The 18,952-nt window shown below is 43.5% G+C and overlaps 1 protein-coding gene across 1 annotated transcript; it reads left to right on the forward strand.

Moving 5' to 3' along the window:
• Positions 1-4,389: 4,389 nt before the first annotated feature.
• Positions 4,390-13,126, forward strand: LOC137063805 (uncharacterized). The gene is made up of 5 exons (XM_067435072.1): positions 4,390-4,498; positions 4,598-4,729; positions 4,835-4,855; positions 10,003-10,118; positions 12,518-13,126. Exons 1-5 carry the CDS (start codon positions 4,390-4,392, stop codon positions 13,124-13,126), a joined length of 987 nt encoding a protein of 328 aa, XP_067291173.1.
• The last annotated feature ends 5,826 nt before the right edge of the window (positions 13,127-18,952 follow it).

Consider the following 18,952-nt stretch of genomic DNA (forward strand, 5'->3'; position numbering starts at 1 on the left):
GGATCTCTTTTCTCGGTATGGAGATCGACTCGGTCGCCATGTGCGCGCAGCTTACCGGCTTGTGCACGCAGTCACTGCTGACTTGCCTCAGGCAGATAGAGAGCAAGAGTGCGGTTCCACTGATACTATTTCAGAGGCTCCTGGGGCATATGGCATCTGCAGCCGCGGTGACGCCGCTCGGATTGCTTCATATGAGACCGCTTCAGCACTGGCTTCGCGATCGAGTCCCGAGATGGGCATGGCAGTCTGGCACGCTCCGGGTCCCAGTGACTCAGGCCTGCAGACAGACACTCACCCAGTGGTCGAACCTCAGCTTTCTACGGGCAGGTGTGCCCTCAGAATGAGTTTCCCGGCATGTTGTTGTGTCAACAGATGCATCCACCACGGGTTGGGGTGCCATGTGCAATGGACATGCAGCCGCCGGCTCTTGGTCAGAGAGCCAGAGCCGCCTGCATATCAATTGCCTCGAGTTGCTGGCAGTTCGGTTCGCCTTGCACCGCTTCCTAGCGTTGTTGAAGGGCCAACACGTTCTGGTCAGATCAGACAACACGGCCGTAGTAGCGTACATCAACCACCAGGGCGGTCTACGCTCCCGCCGCATGTCTCAACTCGCCCGCCATCTCGTCTTATGGAGTCAGAAGCGCCTGAGGTCCCTTCGTGCTGTCCATATCCCGGGGATCCTGAACCGTGCAGCCTACGAGCTCTCACGGGTTCAGCCTATCCCTGGGGAGTGGAGACTCCATCCCCAGTCGGTCCAGCTGGTCTGGGATCAGTTCGGGGACGCACAGGTAGATCTGTTGCCTCCCACGACTCGTCCCATTGCAGCCTGTACTTTTCCCTGACCGAGGGCACGCTCGGCACGGACGCACTGGCGCACAGCTGGCCGCAGGGCCTACGCAAGTATGCGTTTCCCCCAGTGAGCCTTCTTGCACGTGTTCTGTGCAAGGTCAGGGAGGACAAGGAGCAGGTCATCTTGGTCGCCCCGTACTGGCACGGCCGGACCTGGTTCCCAGAACTAGTTCTCCTTGCGACAGCCCCTCCCTGGCCGATTCCTCTGAGACAGGATCTACTCTCTCAGAGACGGGGCACCCTGTGGCACCCGCGTCCCGATCTTTGGAACCTCCACGCGTGGCTCCTGGACGGGACGCGGCAGGTTTGAGTACCCTACCACCTCCGGTGGTGGCTACCATCACTTCCGCTCGGGTCGAGTCCACGAGACGGGCCTATGCGTTGAAGTGGAACCTCTTCGTCAATTGGTGCTCTTCTCGCCAAGAAGACCCCTGGAAGTGCCCGATCGGGTCTGTGGTGTCTTTCCTCCAGGAAGGGTTGGATCGAAGGCTGTCTCCATCCACCCTGAAGGTTTATGTGGCCGCTATTGCCGCCTACCATGACCTCTTGGACGGGAAAACGGTAAGTAAGCACGACCTGGTCATCAGGTTCCTTAGGGGTGCAAGGAGACTACATCCTCCTCGTGCTCCTCTCGTACCCTCTTGGGACCTCTCAGTAGTTCTAAGTGCTCTGCAGAGGGCCCCATTCGAGCCTTTGCGGTCAGTAGATGTTAAGTTTTTGTCTATGAAGACAGCGCTCCTGACCGCATTGGCCTCCATCAAGAGGGTAGGGGACCTGCAGGCATTTTCGGTTGACGAAGCGTGCCTGGAATTCAGGCCGGCTGACTCTCACGTGATCCTGAGACCCCGGCCTGGATATGTGCCCAAGGTTCCCACCACAGGCAGACCCAGCCTTGGCATTGCTCTGTCCAGTACGCGCCCTTCGCGCTTACGTAGACAGGACGCAGTGTTCAGGACCTCAGACCAGCTCTTTGTCTGTGATGGTGGGAAGCTGAAAGGGAAGGCTCTCTCAAAGCAAAGGCTGTCTCACTGGATAGTGGACACCATTGTTTTGGCTTACCAGCAGCAGGGACGCCCATGTCCCCTTGGGGTCAGGGCCCATTCCACCTGGAGTGTGGCCTCCTCTTGGGCTTTAGCACATGGCGCTCCGCTGACAGACATCTGCAGAGCTGCAGGCTGGGCGACACCAAACACATTCGCCAGGTTTTATAACCTCCGAGTGGAGCCTGTATCCGACTATGTACTCGCCTCTACAAGTGGCCGGTAATGGATTGGCTCAGGTGTCTTCGCTTGCTCGCCATTCCACTCCACGGACTGGATACGTGCGATATTCTTCTCAGGTGAGTTCCCCGAGAGCCCTGAGCTCCTCCAGCACTGACGACGCCGACGCCAGTAAGTCTGCCCTTAGCCCAGACACTAGTGTCCGGCCAGGTGCCCCATGTGCATGGTTCCCCTCCGGCGACCCCCACATGTGTATTTCCACCGTAAGCCTCTTTGAGCTTGTTGATTCCCTTAGCAACCTTGCCACCCCCTGGGGTTAAAAATCCACCTGCGGCTGGTACCCCAGTGATCTTCTGTATGCAGCCCCCCGGGGTCATACCTGTATTCCTAAGTCCTCCCTACGGGTAGGCATCTTGGCGCATATCTCCTCCTGGAATATGCCTCCCAGTGTACCTTGGTATTCCTGCGTTAAGTAGAGGCCTTTGACCGTCCTAACTGGCATCAGGGTTCTCACGCTTGCGCAGGGCACTGGAAGACAGCTGAGTGGCGTTATTGCATTGGGACCCCCATTCGTCAGTCACTGACGTTACGTTGGAGTGACTGAACGAAAGGGAACGTCTCGGTTACGTATGTAACCCTCGTTCCCTGAGGAGGGAACGGAGACGTAACGTCCCGCTGCCACTTCCGCTGTACCGCTGGAACGGCCGAGAGTTCAGTCTTGGCTCCTCAGCAGGTAACATAATGCGATTCATGCCAGCTACTTCCTTATATACCCAGGTGGGTAGGCGGAGTTACGCATGCAAATTTCGCATGCCCATGGCATTGGCACTGCCATTGGGCGCTTTCTAAGATCTCGAAGATGATTGGCTTCTAGGCGAAACCCCCATTCGTCAGTCACTGACGTTACGTCTCCGTTCCCTCCTCAGGGAACGAGGGTTACATACGTAACCGAGACGTTCTGGATGAATCTTCTGTAGAAATTGGCAAAACCTAGGAATCTCTGGAGTTCTTTGATGGTGGAGGGAGTTGGCCAGGTTCTGATGGCATCCACCTTCCCCTCATCCATCCGGATGCCACTGTGATTGATGTGATAACCAAGGAACTGCACTGAGGGCTTGTGGAAGGAGCATTTCTCGGCCTTTAGGTACAGATGGAACTCCCTCAGGTGTTGCAGGGCCTCCGCAGCGTGGTTACGAATGGTCGGCCAGGCTCCCGGAGTAAATCAAGATGTCATCGATGTAACACGACAGACTTGTGGAGGAACTCCTGGAGCACCTCATGGATGAAGTCCTGAAATACGGAGAGGGCATTGGCCAGGCCGTAGGGCATGACCAGATATTCGTAGTGGCCGGTGGGTGTCACGAAGGCGGTCTTCCATTTGTCCCCCTCACGTATTTAGATGAGGTTGTACGCGCTGCAGAGGTCCAACTTGGTGAAGACAGTGGCATCACGGAGATGTTCCAGTGCAGTTGGGACGAGAGGAAGGGGGTAACGGAATTTGACTGTAATCTTGTTTAAGGCACGGTAGTCGATACAGGGCCACAAGCCTCTTTCCTTCTTGGCCACAAAGAAAAGGCTAGATGCAGCAGGGAACGTGGACGGTCAGATGTAACCCTGGTCAAGTGCTTCCTGGATGTAATCTTCCATGGCCTTCTCCTCCGGCAGGGAGAGGGGATAGATCTTCCCCTTGGGCACTGGCTCACCCTGAAGCAGATCGATGGCGCAGTCCCATGGCCGGTGGGGAGGCAACTTGGAAGCCCGGTGAGGGCAGAACACATCACTTAGGCAGGTGTAGCAGGATGGAATCTCCACGGACCGCTGCTCGATGGGACTCTTAATGGAAGTGGCAAACACAGGAATCTTGCTAGAACGAGACAAGGACGGGACAGGAAGAGCAGAGAAGCAACTGTTGAACCAGCTATCGCCCCACTCATCGGATTTCCAAGAGATGACGGGGTTATGTTGCTCCAGCCATGGGCGCCCTAGAATCATGTCAGCGGTGGATTCCTCCAGAACCAGTAGATGAATCTGTTTAACAAACACATCCTTGAAGTGGGCCACGAAGCTGGACTTGGATCGTAAGATCGGATTATTCTGTGCACACAAAGTTTCCGCCCAGCGTAAGGCGTAAGGCAAGGCCACAGAATAACCAGTTGCATCTCCAGGACCATTGAGCATTGCAGAAGAAATCCATTGAAGTCCTCCGCCGAACCAGAGAAAGACTTGGCCCTGGGACTGGCATACAGAAGTGACGAGGAAGAGGTTCTGGTGGATGCGGAAGTGATCGTCGGTGCAGTGATGGTGGAGCAGAGGGTAGCGCATGGCGAATGGCATCCACCAGTTCTTGAAAAGGGTCTGTGTGGCTCATACTGGTGCTCGCAGCTGTGGTCCGGTCTTCTGTTACGGTACAGAGCTACAGAGACAAGATGGTAAGTAAATCAGGTTTATTGAGCAACCAGTAAATATGCAACTTGACTGAATGATGTTTTGGTGATAGGTCTTGGTTTGATTTCTCAATGTGGACTTAGAGAACGATGAAGGAGGCTTCTGGAGAGGAACGCTGGAGAACACGGAACACACACACACTGGACACTGGAGATTGCTGGAGACTTGGGAGAAGACGCTGGAGAAGGGTAAGTATCATCGAGGGAGTCCTAAAGGTAAGCATAAGAGGTTAGTACCTATTGCAAACGAGACTGGACAGTGACTGAGTGCGTGTGTGTGACTTTTGTGCTCTTGGTGATTGTGGTGATGATTGGCTGCAGGTGTGGGTGATCAGTACTCAGGTGAGAGCGTGCGCTGTGAGTCCGTGATGTGGGAGCCTGGCGTGTCTGTGACACTTAGAGAATTTGTTCAAATATTATCAATCAATGTTGCTGAATTTTCCTTAACTCTTATAGGCTTATGAATAAGAGGAATATAATAACTAGAGTAAAGAATATGAAGAAAATCTGCAGTAGGGGTATTACATTTATTTTTTAATAGATTTATAATAAAATCACCTAAAATATAACAGTATTTATGCTCATTATTTATTAAATCGAGTGAATTGGCCAAACTTTCATTAAAATCTTGAATACTAGATCATCCTAATTTTAAATTCATACTCTTCATATATAAACAGAGATACGCCTCCTCCCAAACTATTCTCTCTAACATGATGAACAGAGTTGTATTTAGATAATTAAAAAAAAAATCTTTAGAATTTTCTGTAAGCCATGTTTCAGATAAAGCAATCACAGAAAACTGGTGTTTCAGTAAAAATAAATAGTGAATGAAATTGTCTTAAGACCTGAAAAGTAGAAAAAAAACAATTACAGGCGGAGATCTACATAAATCAATAAACTGAGTTTTAGTATAAAAAGTACAAAAATTTGAAGCACCCACCGATGAAAAAAAGTTAAAATCTGGGTCAACATCAAAATGATAAGAATCAGATACAGACAAATCAAAAGGCTTAAAGGGCCATGAAACCCCAAAACACTTTTTTTGAGATGTAAACAGATATGTATAGGCTGCACATCATTGAAAACACTAAGGGTACTCATTAATGGTATTCATATGTGAAAATAGTTATTTTTGCATTTTCAGAGCGATTTCTGTCTTCCGGTTTGAAAAGCTTAGTCGGAGCAACGTCACAAATGCTGACGTCGGCACGGCCTTTTCAGCCCAAGTATGGGCTGCTGGGCACATGCTGACGTCGACCGCTCCTCGATATATATTCATGACATAAAGCTCATTCAGTCCAATCCCTGCGCTGTAGTATGCATACAAGATAATTCAGTTAATATGCATGAGACAGTCACTTCTGTCAGGCTCGTCTTACATCATTATTGTGTAATGATTGTATTGTACATGATATGGTGGGGAAGTTTTGGAAGCAGCGTGCGGAAAAGTCACGGAGGAAAGCTAGGCGTTGTGCTGATACGAAGTAACGTAAAGGGCGCCGAGCGAGCTGTAACCGGCGCTGTCTGTGGAAGCCTTTGCTACAAAGGCTCGGTAAAGTAAAATTCACCTGAGGAATCGCACGCCGAACCTGCAAGCGTTGACTATCTATGTCAGGAGTGCAAAATAACCAATCTGTAATCTGTAGGCTAATGAACAAAAGCCACGTCCTCTCCGTTTTATTTGTCGTCACAGCCATGCACTAAACCGCATGTGTTCGGGCTCTTAGTGAAACAGTGTGTATATTTGGACAAATATAGATTTAGCTGCCGAGTGATAGACAGCGCGGATTGTCACGACAATCCAGCGCGCGTCGCTCTGCTTCAGATGCGCGGTCAAGACTAGCCTCAAACCCCTTCGCTTTTACCCCGATCTAGAATTACACATCTCTATCACATCGCATGTTGGGTGGTTCACGTTCTCTTATCACGTCGGCGCGTTGTTCATCTTGCCAAACAGCGTGCATATTTGGACAAATATAGTTTTATCACGTTTGCAAAATATTTCGTCATGCAGAATAACATTTATTTTCATTTCTCACTGAATTATGCTGGTTTGAATATGAAGAGCTGAATGATTTGCGATCTCTGCTGCACGCCACTCATAGCTCTCTCATTCGCTGTACTCATCCCTCATTTAATCTCACTGTGGTAAACTATGCCAACGTGAACCAAGAACATGTCTCAGAACCGCTGTAACTGCTGCTATTGGTATCGCTAATCTTAATGCACCTACTGACACTCCCCTATTTATGCAAACTTTCCCTCTTTCCACACAATACCATCCCACCTTTTCACAGTCGACCACTCCCCTTTTAACAAGCTTTTTCAAATCGAAGGTGTGAAAAAACACTGCTGCAGCAGGGGGTCTCATGACCCTTTAAAGGTCTCTGATCCAAGAGCGAATTTGTGGGGATCAATAATGTAAAGTACTATACAACTGATGTAAAATTAATTAATCAAAATGCAATAAATAACTAGTCTACTGAATGGTTTGGTTTTCTTTGTTTGGTTTTCATTGTACGATTGGTTTAAATTTAAAATCTCCAGCTGTACGGAGTAGTAATATTACAGTATTGGAAATTTAATGCCAGCCTTCTTAATTCGGAAACTTTCTGTCAAGGAATGAATACCTATATTGCAGAAGTTAGTGAAGATGGTTCTTTTCTATCAAATATAAGTAAATGGGACATTTTCAAATTTAGAGTTTGTAGGTTTTGAGTTTGAGTTTGTTGTTTGTGAAACAGTAATCTCCTTTGGTGAAACAGATGCAGATGAAAAAATCTTCTCACTTAGAAGAAATTAATCTCGTTAGAGAGATAAGTGAATACTGTAAATGTAGACAATTGGATGAATCTGGAAGAACAAAACTTTTATTATTACAATCCAAACTTGATAGTATCTATGATGAAAAGGCAAGGGGAGCGTACATTAGGTCAAGGGCTAAATGGATAGAAGAAGGGGAGAGAAATTCAGCGTACTTCTGTAGGTTGGAAAAGAGCAGACAAGAGAAAAATAATATCCAATATTTAATTGCTGATGGTAGCTTTCATCAATTAAAGTAATCTTTTTCTAAAATTAATGCATATGCCTTTTTTTGATAGTATTAGACCATTTGTTCCCAAAATTAGTGTGGATTTTATGCAAAATAGATATGTCATGCAAAAATGTATTTTCAAGAATTAGAGAAAGCTATATAGTCCATGTCTTCTGACAAATCCCCTGGCTCTGACATTTTAACTGCCAATTTTTACAGATATTTGTGGTATTCTTTAAAGTTTCTTTTATTTAGGGCTTTGACTGACGTTATAGAATGTTCATCACTTTCCCATACAATGAATTAATTTGTTAGATTTATATAGCGCTTTTCGAGGCACTCAAAGCGCTTTACATTGAAGGGGGGAATCTCCTCAGCCACCACTAATGTGCAGCACCACCTGGATGATGCGACGGCAGCCATATTGCGCCAGAACGCTCACCACACACCAGCTGATTGGTAGAGAGGAGACCGAGTGATGAAGCCAATCAGGATATGGGGATGATTAGGAGGGCATGATGGGCAGAGGCCAATGTGCAAATTTGATTTTTAATGACCACAGAGTCAGGACCTTGGTTTAACGTGTCATCCGAAGGACGGAAGCAAGGGGTTATAATTCTACTTCCCAAGCCTGGCAAAGATCCTAAAATTTTAGTCAACTTGGGGCCCATTACAATATATATAATGATTAATGATTAAATAAATAATGATTATAAATTGTTAGCACACATTTATTAAATTCGTCTGAAAACCTGGTTATCTCAGATTATTGGGGTTGAGTGAAGATTTGAAGCATCTCGTTCTGCAGGAGGAAACTCATTACTCTTGTTCTGTACGCCTGATGAGATGAAAGAGTTTGCATTGAGATCAAATCAACAGTGAAGAGCCTAAATATAGCCTCCATCTGTGAGAGACTCCTCTTCTGCTGTGGACTCAGCTCTTCTGTAAGAGCTGGATTACAAAACTAAACGTGTATTTATTAGACGAAAGCACTGCAGACCGAGGGAAATGAATTTACCTCAAAGGTCAGCTGTCCGTCTTTAAAGAAATGAATCCCTGATGTCTCCATCGGATGTGCTCAGGAATGAGGGACAGAGAACATGTGGATTGTGGATGAACCTGCAGTCTGTGCCATGAGATCCTGTTTAATTACTCATGACGGGAAGGGCTGGCACATGCAACAGATGCACACACACACACACACACACACACACACACACACACACACACTCCAGAGAATACCGGTTTCCTCCAAGATTGAGAACATCTTAACTAATTATAAACAAAACATTTCTCCAAAGCATGCTGATACTACATGTGCTTTCTCTCAGTGAGAGATACAGACAATAGTACAGGCAATATTCATCTTGACTCTTTAGTGTTTCAGTAAAAGGAAATATAAAAAATAATGACAAATCCATATTTCATATCTGGAAGCCTGGCTTAGTGAGCAAACACTGTTTCTGCACTCCTGGGATGTTAATCCAATAATCCAATTACACGACAATATGTTGCTATCAAGTGTTTAGTGATACATCACACATCTCTAGGCCAGACCCTCAGTCACTCATCAGAGCCCAAAAACACTTTAGAAAACAAGAAACAATCAGGGGTTCTATTAAGCAAAATAATTAAGACACTAGAGACAAAATTGTACACCTCCACAAGGCTGGAAACTGCTACGGGGAAATTGCCAATCAGCTTGGTGAAAAATGTCCACTGTTGGAGCAATCATTAGAAAATGGAAGAACACTGTCAATCTCCCCCGGACTGGGGCTCCATGCAAGATCTCACCTTATGGGGTCTCAATGATCCTAAGAAAGGTGAGAAATCAGCCCAGAACTACAGGGGAGGAGCTGGTCAATGACCTGAAAAGAGCTGGGACCACCGTTTCCAAGGTTACTGTTGGTAAAACACTAAGACATCATGGTTTGAAATCATGCATGGCACAGAAGGTTCCCCTGCTTAAACCAGGCCCGTCAAGTCTCAAGACCATTTGGATGATCCAGAGGAGTTATGGGAGAAAGTCATGTGGTCAGATGAGACCAAAGTATAACTTTTTGGTCATAATTCCACTAAAAGTGTTTGGAGGAAGAAGAATGATGAGTACCATCCCAAGAACACCATCCCTACTGTGAAGCATGGGGGTGGCAGCATCATGCTGTGGGGGTGTTTTTCTGCACATGGGACAGGGCGACTGCACTGTATTAAGGAGAGGATAACCGGGGCCATGTATTGCGAGATTTGGGGGAACAACCTCCTTCCCTCAGTTAGAGCATTGAAGATGGGTCGAGGCTCGGTCTTCCAACATGACAATGACCCGAAGCACAGCCAGGATTACCAAGGAGTGACTCTGTAAGATGCATACCAAGGTTCTGACGTGGCCTAGCCAGTCTCCAGACCCAAACCCAATAGAGAATCTTTGGAGGAGCTCAAACTCCGTGTTTCTCAGCGACAGGCCAGAAACCTGACGGATCTAGAGAAGCTCTGTGTGGAGGAGTGGGCCAGAATCCCTCCTGCAGTGCAAACCTTCTGAAAAACTACAGGAAATGTTTGACCTCCGGAAATGTGAACAAAGGCTACTGTACCAAATATTAACATTGATATTCTAAGGTGTTCAAATACTTATTATCAGCTATATCATACAAAGAAATAGGTAAGAAATCATACATTGTGATTTCTGGATTTTGTGTTTTTTATTTATTTATTTTGTTATGTTTTTTACAGTGGACATGCACCTCCGAAGACAAATTCAGACCCCTCCATGATTTCTAAGTGGGAGAACTTGCTAAATAGCAGGGTGTTCAAATACTTATATTCTTCACTGTAAGTAAAGATGGTTTAAGTAAATATTATTTGTGCTTCCTCTAGAAACCACAGAGATCAGATGTGGGAGCTGAGATCAAATCAGCAGATTAGCCAGAAACCAGCAGTAGAAAAAAAGCAGATACAGCAGAAAGAGCAAAAACACAGACACAACGAGAGAAGACATCAGGCAAGACTGAAAACGCTCTTACACCTCAAGCACCGCACTGTAGAAATCTCCAGAATATCTATAGGTAAGAGATCTGGTTATTCTTGTTTAAGTCATTAAAAATGAACTGACACGTCATACAGATAAGAACACATTCATGTTTTCAGGCTGATGATTGTGAGTTGTAGAATAATGAGATTTGTGACTTCTGAAAGTTGCTCAGCATGTATTCAGTCGATATTAATGTTCCACACATTCATGTTTTCAGCTTAATACAATGGCAGACTGGAATATGGATAGTTTTTTATTTTACTGGAAGCTAATACCTGTCCTGATAAGGGTGAGATGGTCCATCTTCATCACCATCAGTGTGTGTGCAGGTCTACCAGCTCTTGTTTGGTCTGTCAGATATATAATTCAACACAGAAGGAACGGACACCGTATTTCAGCCTTCATCATCCTCCTCCTCATCACTGACTGTATTGAGCTGCTCTTGAATCTCTACATAATGATTCAACTTCACTTACATACGCTCTGCTGGAAAGGAGATTGGACATGTTGGGTTGTAATAATTGTATGGGTCTTATCAAGAGTCGGTGGTCTCCCCCTGAACCAGCTCGTGGCGCTAGAGGGAAATCACTCAGTGAAATATCCACTGTTCACTGCTCGGGTTTTCTCTTCAAAGTGTTTCATCACGTTCTACATAATTGTGTTTCTCTATATCACTTCCGCTTGTATTTTCTATGATTATAGGTTTGCTCTTTTCCTGTACATGATGCCAGTGATCGTGTGGATCTTATCTTGTTTCGCTCTGTGTTGTTCTGATCGTCACTCTCACACATCCAGAAAAACAGATCCTCATATTTGGGTTATTTTTATATTCGCTGTGCTGGTGCATTATTTACCCTTGATTTTACTCATCTTCATCTTACTCTTTCCTCTATCTGTTTATCTGATTTTAGAGTTTTGCCTTATTCTTTTCTTATTGATGAATATGAGACTGATTTCAGACCCTCTCCTGTGTGTGCTGGTCTGCAGGCAGAATCTCAGTGTTCAGACGGCACAAAACCCGACAGGACTAGTTTAGTCTGAGGAGGTCTGGGAAGATGGACTGGCTGTGAAGACATGATATTTTGACTATACTAAAGACATGAAGACAGTATATTTCACATGCTTGTTGTACACGAGTGCTATGAATGAAGGCTAGTATGACCAACACTGATACTGATGCCGCTGATGCCGATGTTGCATTTCTATTGGGGATGAAATTGACAGATTTTTCTTTATCTTTTATTACAATTACTTTTAATTTAAGCAAACTTGCCTTTTAATTTAATTTGTTTCTTATGTCTCTGTCTCTTCATTTTGTCTGAACTTTAAAGGCAATATATTTTCCTTAATTTTCAAATAATAAATAGCCTAGGCAACTCTAAATACAAAGCCAGTCATATTCATACTTGTTTCCGTGCTTACATCTGTGTATCTTAATGACTGACTGTTATTGATTGCTCCTGTTAAATTTGTTAAATTTGTTAAATAAAGTTAAATTTGACATCGCTAGCTTTTAATCTAAATCACTACCACTAGTAAGCTTTTCGCTAGCCTGGTAGCTTTCCATCCCGGCACCCGGGTCTCCTGTTTTCTGAGTTCATTAGACAACTGTGGAGAGTTGGGTTATTAAATAGACTCTATCAAACAACTGTGGTAAGTTTGGGTGCATTAACATATACGGTAAGCCATGTCTTCTTCTCCTGTCATTGTCTCTTGCACTGGATGCTACATGTTTAGAATATCTATCTCCGCTGGTGAACAGGGCTTCACATGTGATAAATGTAAGGAAATAGTCAGGCTGATGGAGAAGATTTCAGATTTAGAGACATGCATCTAGACTTTGTGTGAGAGTAGTGAGAATGTAACAGCTTTAGATACTGCTTTGGATGCGACTAGCTTAGTGAACTATGTATATTGATTGGTTCTGGCTGAGCCCTTGCAGCAGGGCTGGTTGACGATGAGAAAGCATAGTCGCGGATCAAAAAACCGCTCTTCCGTTCCGATTAGAACATCAAACAGGTTCTCCCCACTCAGTGATGCACCCACTGAGGATCCTGTTAAAAGTGCCCTAGTTATTGCCGATTTTATTACACAGAACGTGACAATAGAGACACCAGCCACCATAGTCACATGTTTACCGGGAGCCAGAGCGCCTGACATCAAAGCAAATTTAAAAGTGCTGGCTAAAGCTAATCGTAAATTCTCTAAGATTACTATTCACATTGGCACTAATGATGTTCGACTTCACCAGTCGGAGATCACCAAAATTAGCATTAAAGAGGTGGGTAAACTCACAAGTACGATGTCAAAGGCAGTCTGTTTCTCCGGTCCCCTCCTTGTTAAAAGGAGTGATGAAATAGTTAGCAGATTATCATCACTCAATGGCTGGTTGTCTAAGTGGTGTCTGCAAAATAACATAGGGTTCATAGACAATTGGAAAAGTTTTTGGGGCAGACCTGACCTATTGAAGATTGACGGCATTCATCCCTCCTGGTCTGGTGCTGCTCTTCTCTCTAGTAATTTGGCACATAGTCGTAGAGTTGAACCTTGACTAACTGTATACAGGCCAAAATACAGACTTTGCTGAGTTAATACTGGCTGCAGATAAAGTACTAATTGTTGGTGATTTTAATATCCATGTTGACAATGAAAAAGACGCATTGGGATTGGCATTTAGAGACATTCTAAACTCTATTGGAGTTAGACAACACGTATCAGGACCCACTCATCGCCGTAATCATACTTCAATACATACTTTTTACTATCAGTTGAAGAATTGACACAAGGTTTTCAACCTGTAGAAAGCCGGATCTCTTCTGTGAGAGTTGTGTCAACAGATTGTTTTCGTATTAAAGAGACTCAAGAAATAAAAGTTACTGATATAATTAATAACCTTTCTAATTTAGAATATGAATAGTTGTTTTCTTAAAGCTACACTGTGTGATATTTTCCCCCATCTAGTGGTGAAAAGGTATATGACCATCCAGTGAATAATAGTTTTCTGTTCTCAATTTCGATTTCTTTTCAACTCCTACGGTGGCCGATTTAGTCATGGCTTCCAGTTCGACCTCTTCGGTGAGTGTTGCTTCAACTCAAGTGATGAGGTCATTTTTGAAAACTATTATAATTTGCAGTTATTTAATTTGCCAAATGATCTATGATCAAATTAATCTATGTAAAATGAATAATAGTTTTACATTTTCATTATTTTAACCAGTTCATTGCTAACACCAGCTATCAGGTTTCCAGACGAATGCAAGCTAATCTTAGTAAAGTAACTTTTATCAGTCATAGAACACGGATTCATGTTATAAGGTAAACAATACTTTTTCATCATTGACGCGAGGAAAACTATCCTAGACGTTGTTCTAGTGTTATGCACAGCACACCATGATATAATTAGCCAAGCAACAATAAAACTTCCAATATACACAAATAGGCTGAATTAATATTACCTGTCGAGAAGAAAGCAGGCAACGTCGGCGTTCTTTTTAAAATCGTTGCTCCTCATGAGCTCTTTCCATCTTGGAAAGGCCACTCCAATATTTACTTTTGTCTTGTTGATTTGCCTGTTGCGTTGCCGTCTTAATTCTCTTTTCCGCTTCCTTGGTGACTCTGATACATATTCCGCAATGTTACTAGGTCCTGACCCGGGTTAAGAGTGATCCTCCATCATCATATAGCAGCCTCAAGCAATCCCCCTCTTCACATTCGACACAGTGCCATTGAGTGTAAAAACGCGAAAAGCGAAGCTTGAATTTACGGGTATGTCCCTCTTTGGCAAATGTACTTTCAAGATGGAGGAGCAACATGGCAACCGCCATCCGAACCCTCAACACGTATGTATTTTCAATGATATATTATAAAATTACGAGAATGCATTATTACTTGAAAGAAGTAAATATACATTAATGAGCACATATATTTTTGAAAGAACTAAGTGATTTTAGCTAAGAATAAACTAAAAAAGTTACACAGTGTAGCTTTAAAAAATATAGAGATGTTCTTGTCAAACCATTGACACATCTTGTTAATTTATCCATAAGAACATGTGCATTCCCTAGTGCTTGGAAAAAAGCAGTAATCATCCCAGTATTCAAAACAGGAAGTCAAGATTCTGTGCAATTATCATGCTATATCAGTTTTACCAATTATATCTAAAGTTATCGAAAAAGTTGTAGCAGCTAGAATCCAGACAGCTCCTCCACCCACAGCAGTTTGGATTCAGACCAGGGTACTCAACTGAAATAGGCAAACTGATGTTTAATTAAAAATGTTAAAAAGTCACTAGATAAGGGTATGGTGGTGGGTGCTGTCTTCATTGACCTCAAAAGGGCCTTTGATAAGGTCAATCATGGCTTACTTTTATCTAAAATGTTAGGTTTTCATTTTTCTACTGAGGCAGTTATGTGGTTTACTTCTTATCTTCAGTCTAGAGCACAGGGTGTTAGAATAGATCAAGATATATCAGCATTTTCAAATATCAAAATCGGTATTCCGCAAGGCTCTATACTTGGACCGTTGCTGTTCAGTCTCTTCATAAATGACTTACCTGTGCACTGTGCAGGGGCCAGCTGTCAACTTTATGCAGATGATGCTGTTTTTTACATCTCTGCTAAGTCGCCTTAACAGGCTGCAGAGGCATTGTCTGTATGTATGTCTTCTATTCAACAGTGTCTTAGTCAAAATAAGTTAGTCTTAAATTTGCAACATAAACTATTGACTCTCCAACACTTTAGACATAGTTGCTCCCCGGCACTTAAAGAATATTAAAGAAAATAATCCAACGCCATGAGAGAATACATCCGACAGAACACCACGCATGTACTCAGGGGAGGGAGGGAGAGAGAGAAAAGGCAAGGCTCATCTGATCATTCTCCATATCCTTGAGCTCTACATCCGAACCCCCGGCCGCAGATCCGAGGGAGGCCTCAGCGACTTCGGGCACGCCACACACAAGAACAGATTACTACTTCTCAAAAACTGTGAGCGAAGAGCAGAGGGTTTTGAGAAGGAGATTGTCACAGAATTTACATTTAGAATTGTCCTGAACCGCCTTGCATGTGTGTGAGAAACCCAAAACACCCATTTAACACACTTACTGTAAGGGTCGTCACTCGCAATAAAGCGAGTAGGCGACCATTACACGGAGGTAGGCACCGATGAAATTCCATTAATTAGCAAGGAAGTGGCATGATTCTATAAGGGCTTCAGACAATCTACACACCCATGGTGGTTCCCATTGCATCATAGCTAGGCAGCGTTGAGTGAACCTATGAAACTATTATTAAACATAACATTAATAACAATATAAATGAAGAGAAAACTGATTGATGATTACATCTTTGATGATAAATCTACAGCGAGAGATTGTGATATTTTAATTTCCCCTGTAAAAGATAAAGTTCCTGTTATAGACTGTAGGGTGAAATATAAATGAGGCCCCAGGTCATTATGCTGTCGACAATAACTCAATGCATAATATATAATCAATTTTTAATTGTCTTTTAAAAAACAAAGAAAATAATACAGACATTGCAGACACTGTGGTTTAAGAATATCATATGACTTTATATGAATTAAGCTGCGTTTCCCCCGCAGGAACTTTACCCAGGAACCAGAAGCTTTGGGTGGTACTCGGTGTGTTTAGACCGCAGGAACCAGGGCCTAAATGAAGTTCCGGGTAAATATTTCCCCCTCCAAACGGCCCTGCTCTCCTGTAGTACTTTTTCAAAGTTCAGGAACTTTCGAGGGCGGGACTTGGGCGCTGAGCATGCTGATTGGTTTAGCTCACGCAGCATTTTATTTCAACTGGCATTTTTAAAAGTCTTTTGCGAGGTTCGGTCTACGTTCAGTAAATATTAGTCTTGCTCTCTGTCTGATGGCACACGTTCAATGTCCGTAATAGCTGATAATAATATACATTGTCATTTTAAATCTAGCTTTACAAGCTTTCTGAATATGCTGCTGAATCTGCATATTAGTGCTCTTTTCTGTCGTTGTTAATTACCTCTTTAGTAAACCGATACATAACCAGCAAAAGCAGCACAGCTTGAATCTCTTCCAAACTCGTTATTCATTTTTTTACAGTCTATTTTTCACCATGTAAACGACCTGACCGATTACTTTTAAGTGTGCGTCCTTACATGTTGGCAAGAGAGGAAAGCTCATTTTTCTGAGGGGTAAACTTTTTATTTCGTAATTTATGAAGATAATGTAGGAATAATGACACAGCGTATATTGCCCCAGGCAGTTTTTACTTTAACTGCACCTGACAGAAGAATAAAACATTTTCTGAGATGATTATTACACTTTACAACAGATAAATATCTTATATAATACTGTATTAGTCCTGGTGGCCGTTAAGAGTTGCTATGGCTACAGTCAACACACTCCAGCTGCTGGAGAAAACAGCGGAGACATTTCTGATGCGGCAGACAAACTGCATGTGACAAAATGATTGCGATTGAAAGTCATCACACGTAAACACCAGATCGGTTTAGATAACGTCTCATGTAACAGTCCACTAAATCTTTCAATCGGTACAAAAAATGTGATAATTTTTTGTTCATTTTTGCGGTCGCGCTAAAATGATTACTGTCCGTGAGTGGCTTGGAGGAGCAGTCGCGCGCAGTCCTACATCACCGGACTAATCTGCCTAATCTTCACTAACTTTAGCTCGCGGTGGAAACGCAGACAGCTGCAGGTCTGGGGGAGAAAAGTTCCTGTAAAAATTGTTCCTGGTAATTTTGGTGGAACGGGGCTTTAGCCACCAGTTCATCACAAATTGCCTATTGATCTACAATAGTGATGTCCACATGCCTCAGTTTTTGCCATCTTTAGAGTGAGAATGTGTTGCTCATCCACTGGTTTCTGGCTGTAAGTTTTATCTGGTGTGGTTGCAGTCTCAGCTCACAAATTCTGACTGTGGCCTCTTTTAAATCGAAAAATATTTCAATTTATGTTATTTGCGCTACAAGTCTGTGTCTATTATATTACTATGATCTTTTCTCTTTTGGGGGCCTATTGGTTGAGTCAGACTTGTAACCCAAAGGTCATCGGTTTGATTCTCAAGAACGGCAGGAAATGTAGGCATCACACCGGATGCTTTTGTAAGCGCTTTGAGAGGTTTTATGCTTTTGGCATGAGTTGAATATGGAAGGCGGTATATATTTTACTTTATAACATGTTAAATATAAATATTTTTCTCACACAAACCTACCGATTTGCTTCAGAAGGCCTTCATTAACCCCTGGAGCTCTTTAATAATGGATGGATGCACTGTTTTGGGCTTCTAAACAGAAACAGCCATTCACTGCCATTATAAAGCTTGGATTAGCCAGGACATCGTTTAATATAACTCTGATTGTGTTCGTCTGAAAGAAGAAAGTCATACACACCCAGGATGACTTGAGGGGGAGTAAATCATGGGCTTAAACATTTAAGTAAAGATGGTTGAGTAAATATTTGTCGTGCTTACTGAAACAACAGAGATCAGATGTGGGAGCTGAGATCAAATCAGCAGATTAACCAGAAACCAGAAAAAAAAAGAAGAAAGAGTGAAAACACAGACTCAACGAGAGAAGACATCAGGCAAGACTGAAAACGCTCTTACACCACGAGCACAGCACTGTAGAAATCTCCAGAATATCTCTAGGTAAGAGATCTGGTTATTCTTGTTTAAGTCATTAAATATGAACTGACACGTCACACAGATAAGAACACATTCATGTTTTCAGACTGATGATTGTGAGTTGTAGAATAATGAGATTTGTGACTTCTGAAAGTTGCTCAGCATGTATTCATTCGATATTAATGTTCCACTCATTCAGATTTTCAGATTTTTTTTTACATCCTAATGTTATTTTGATACTCGAAGCATACACAACAGCTGAATATAAATAAATGATGCTAGCATATACAGAATTTAACCCAAGAAAGAAGTTGTGACCCAGATAGTTATAGGTCTCATGTCTAATGTACACTCTGAGTGGGTCAACAAGTGGTAAGTGGTAACACACACACACACACACACACACACACACACACACACACACACACACACACACACACACACACACACACCTGTGCCTTTAAGTGTGGCAGGAACAACAGCTCATTATATAGATTGGTTGCTTTGCTCCAACACACAAGTGGCATACCCTGATGAACACACAATTCACACACACACTCTGCTGCTGATTGGCCAGGGGCTCTTAAAGGGCTCTGCCATTAATTCCAGCACAGCTCTCAAGGCTGCAGTACATTTGCAAAACACCGGGGGCTTTAGTTTGATGAATGAATCCTGTTGCTGTTAGTGGAGATCGAGGCCTCAAGAACACCATTAGGATTATTCTGGGATATGGATGATTGTGCG

Source organism: Pseudorasbora parva, chromosome 24 (assembly GCF_024679245.1).
Source record: "Pseudorasbora parva isolate DD20220531a chromosome 24, ASM2467924v1, whole genome shotgun sequence".
NCBI classification, from domain to species: domain Eukaryota; kingdom Metazoa; phylum Chordata; class Actinopteri; order Cypriniformes; family Gobionidae; genus Pseudorasbora; species Pseudorasbora parva.

Coding starts and splice junctions, on each gene's coding strand:
- LOC137063805 (XM_067435072.1), top strand. CDS start 4,390: ATGGCGAATGGCATCCACCAGTTCTTGAAAAGGGTCTGTGTGGCTCAT. Junction 4,499..4,597: donor AGAGCTACAGAGACAAGATG/GTAAGTAAATCA, acceptor ATGTGGACTTAG/AGAACGATGAAGGAGGCTTC. Junction 4,856..10,002: donor TGTGGGTGATCAGTACTCAG/GTGAGAGCGTGC, acceptor CGTGTTTCTCAG/CGACAGGCCAGAAACCTGAC.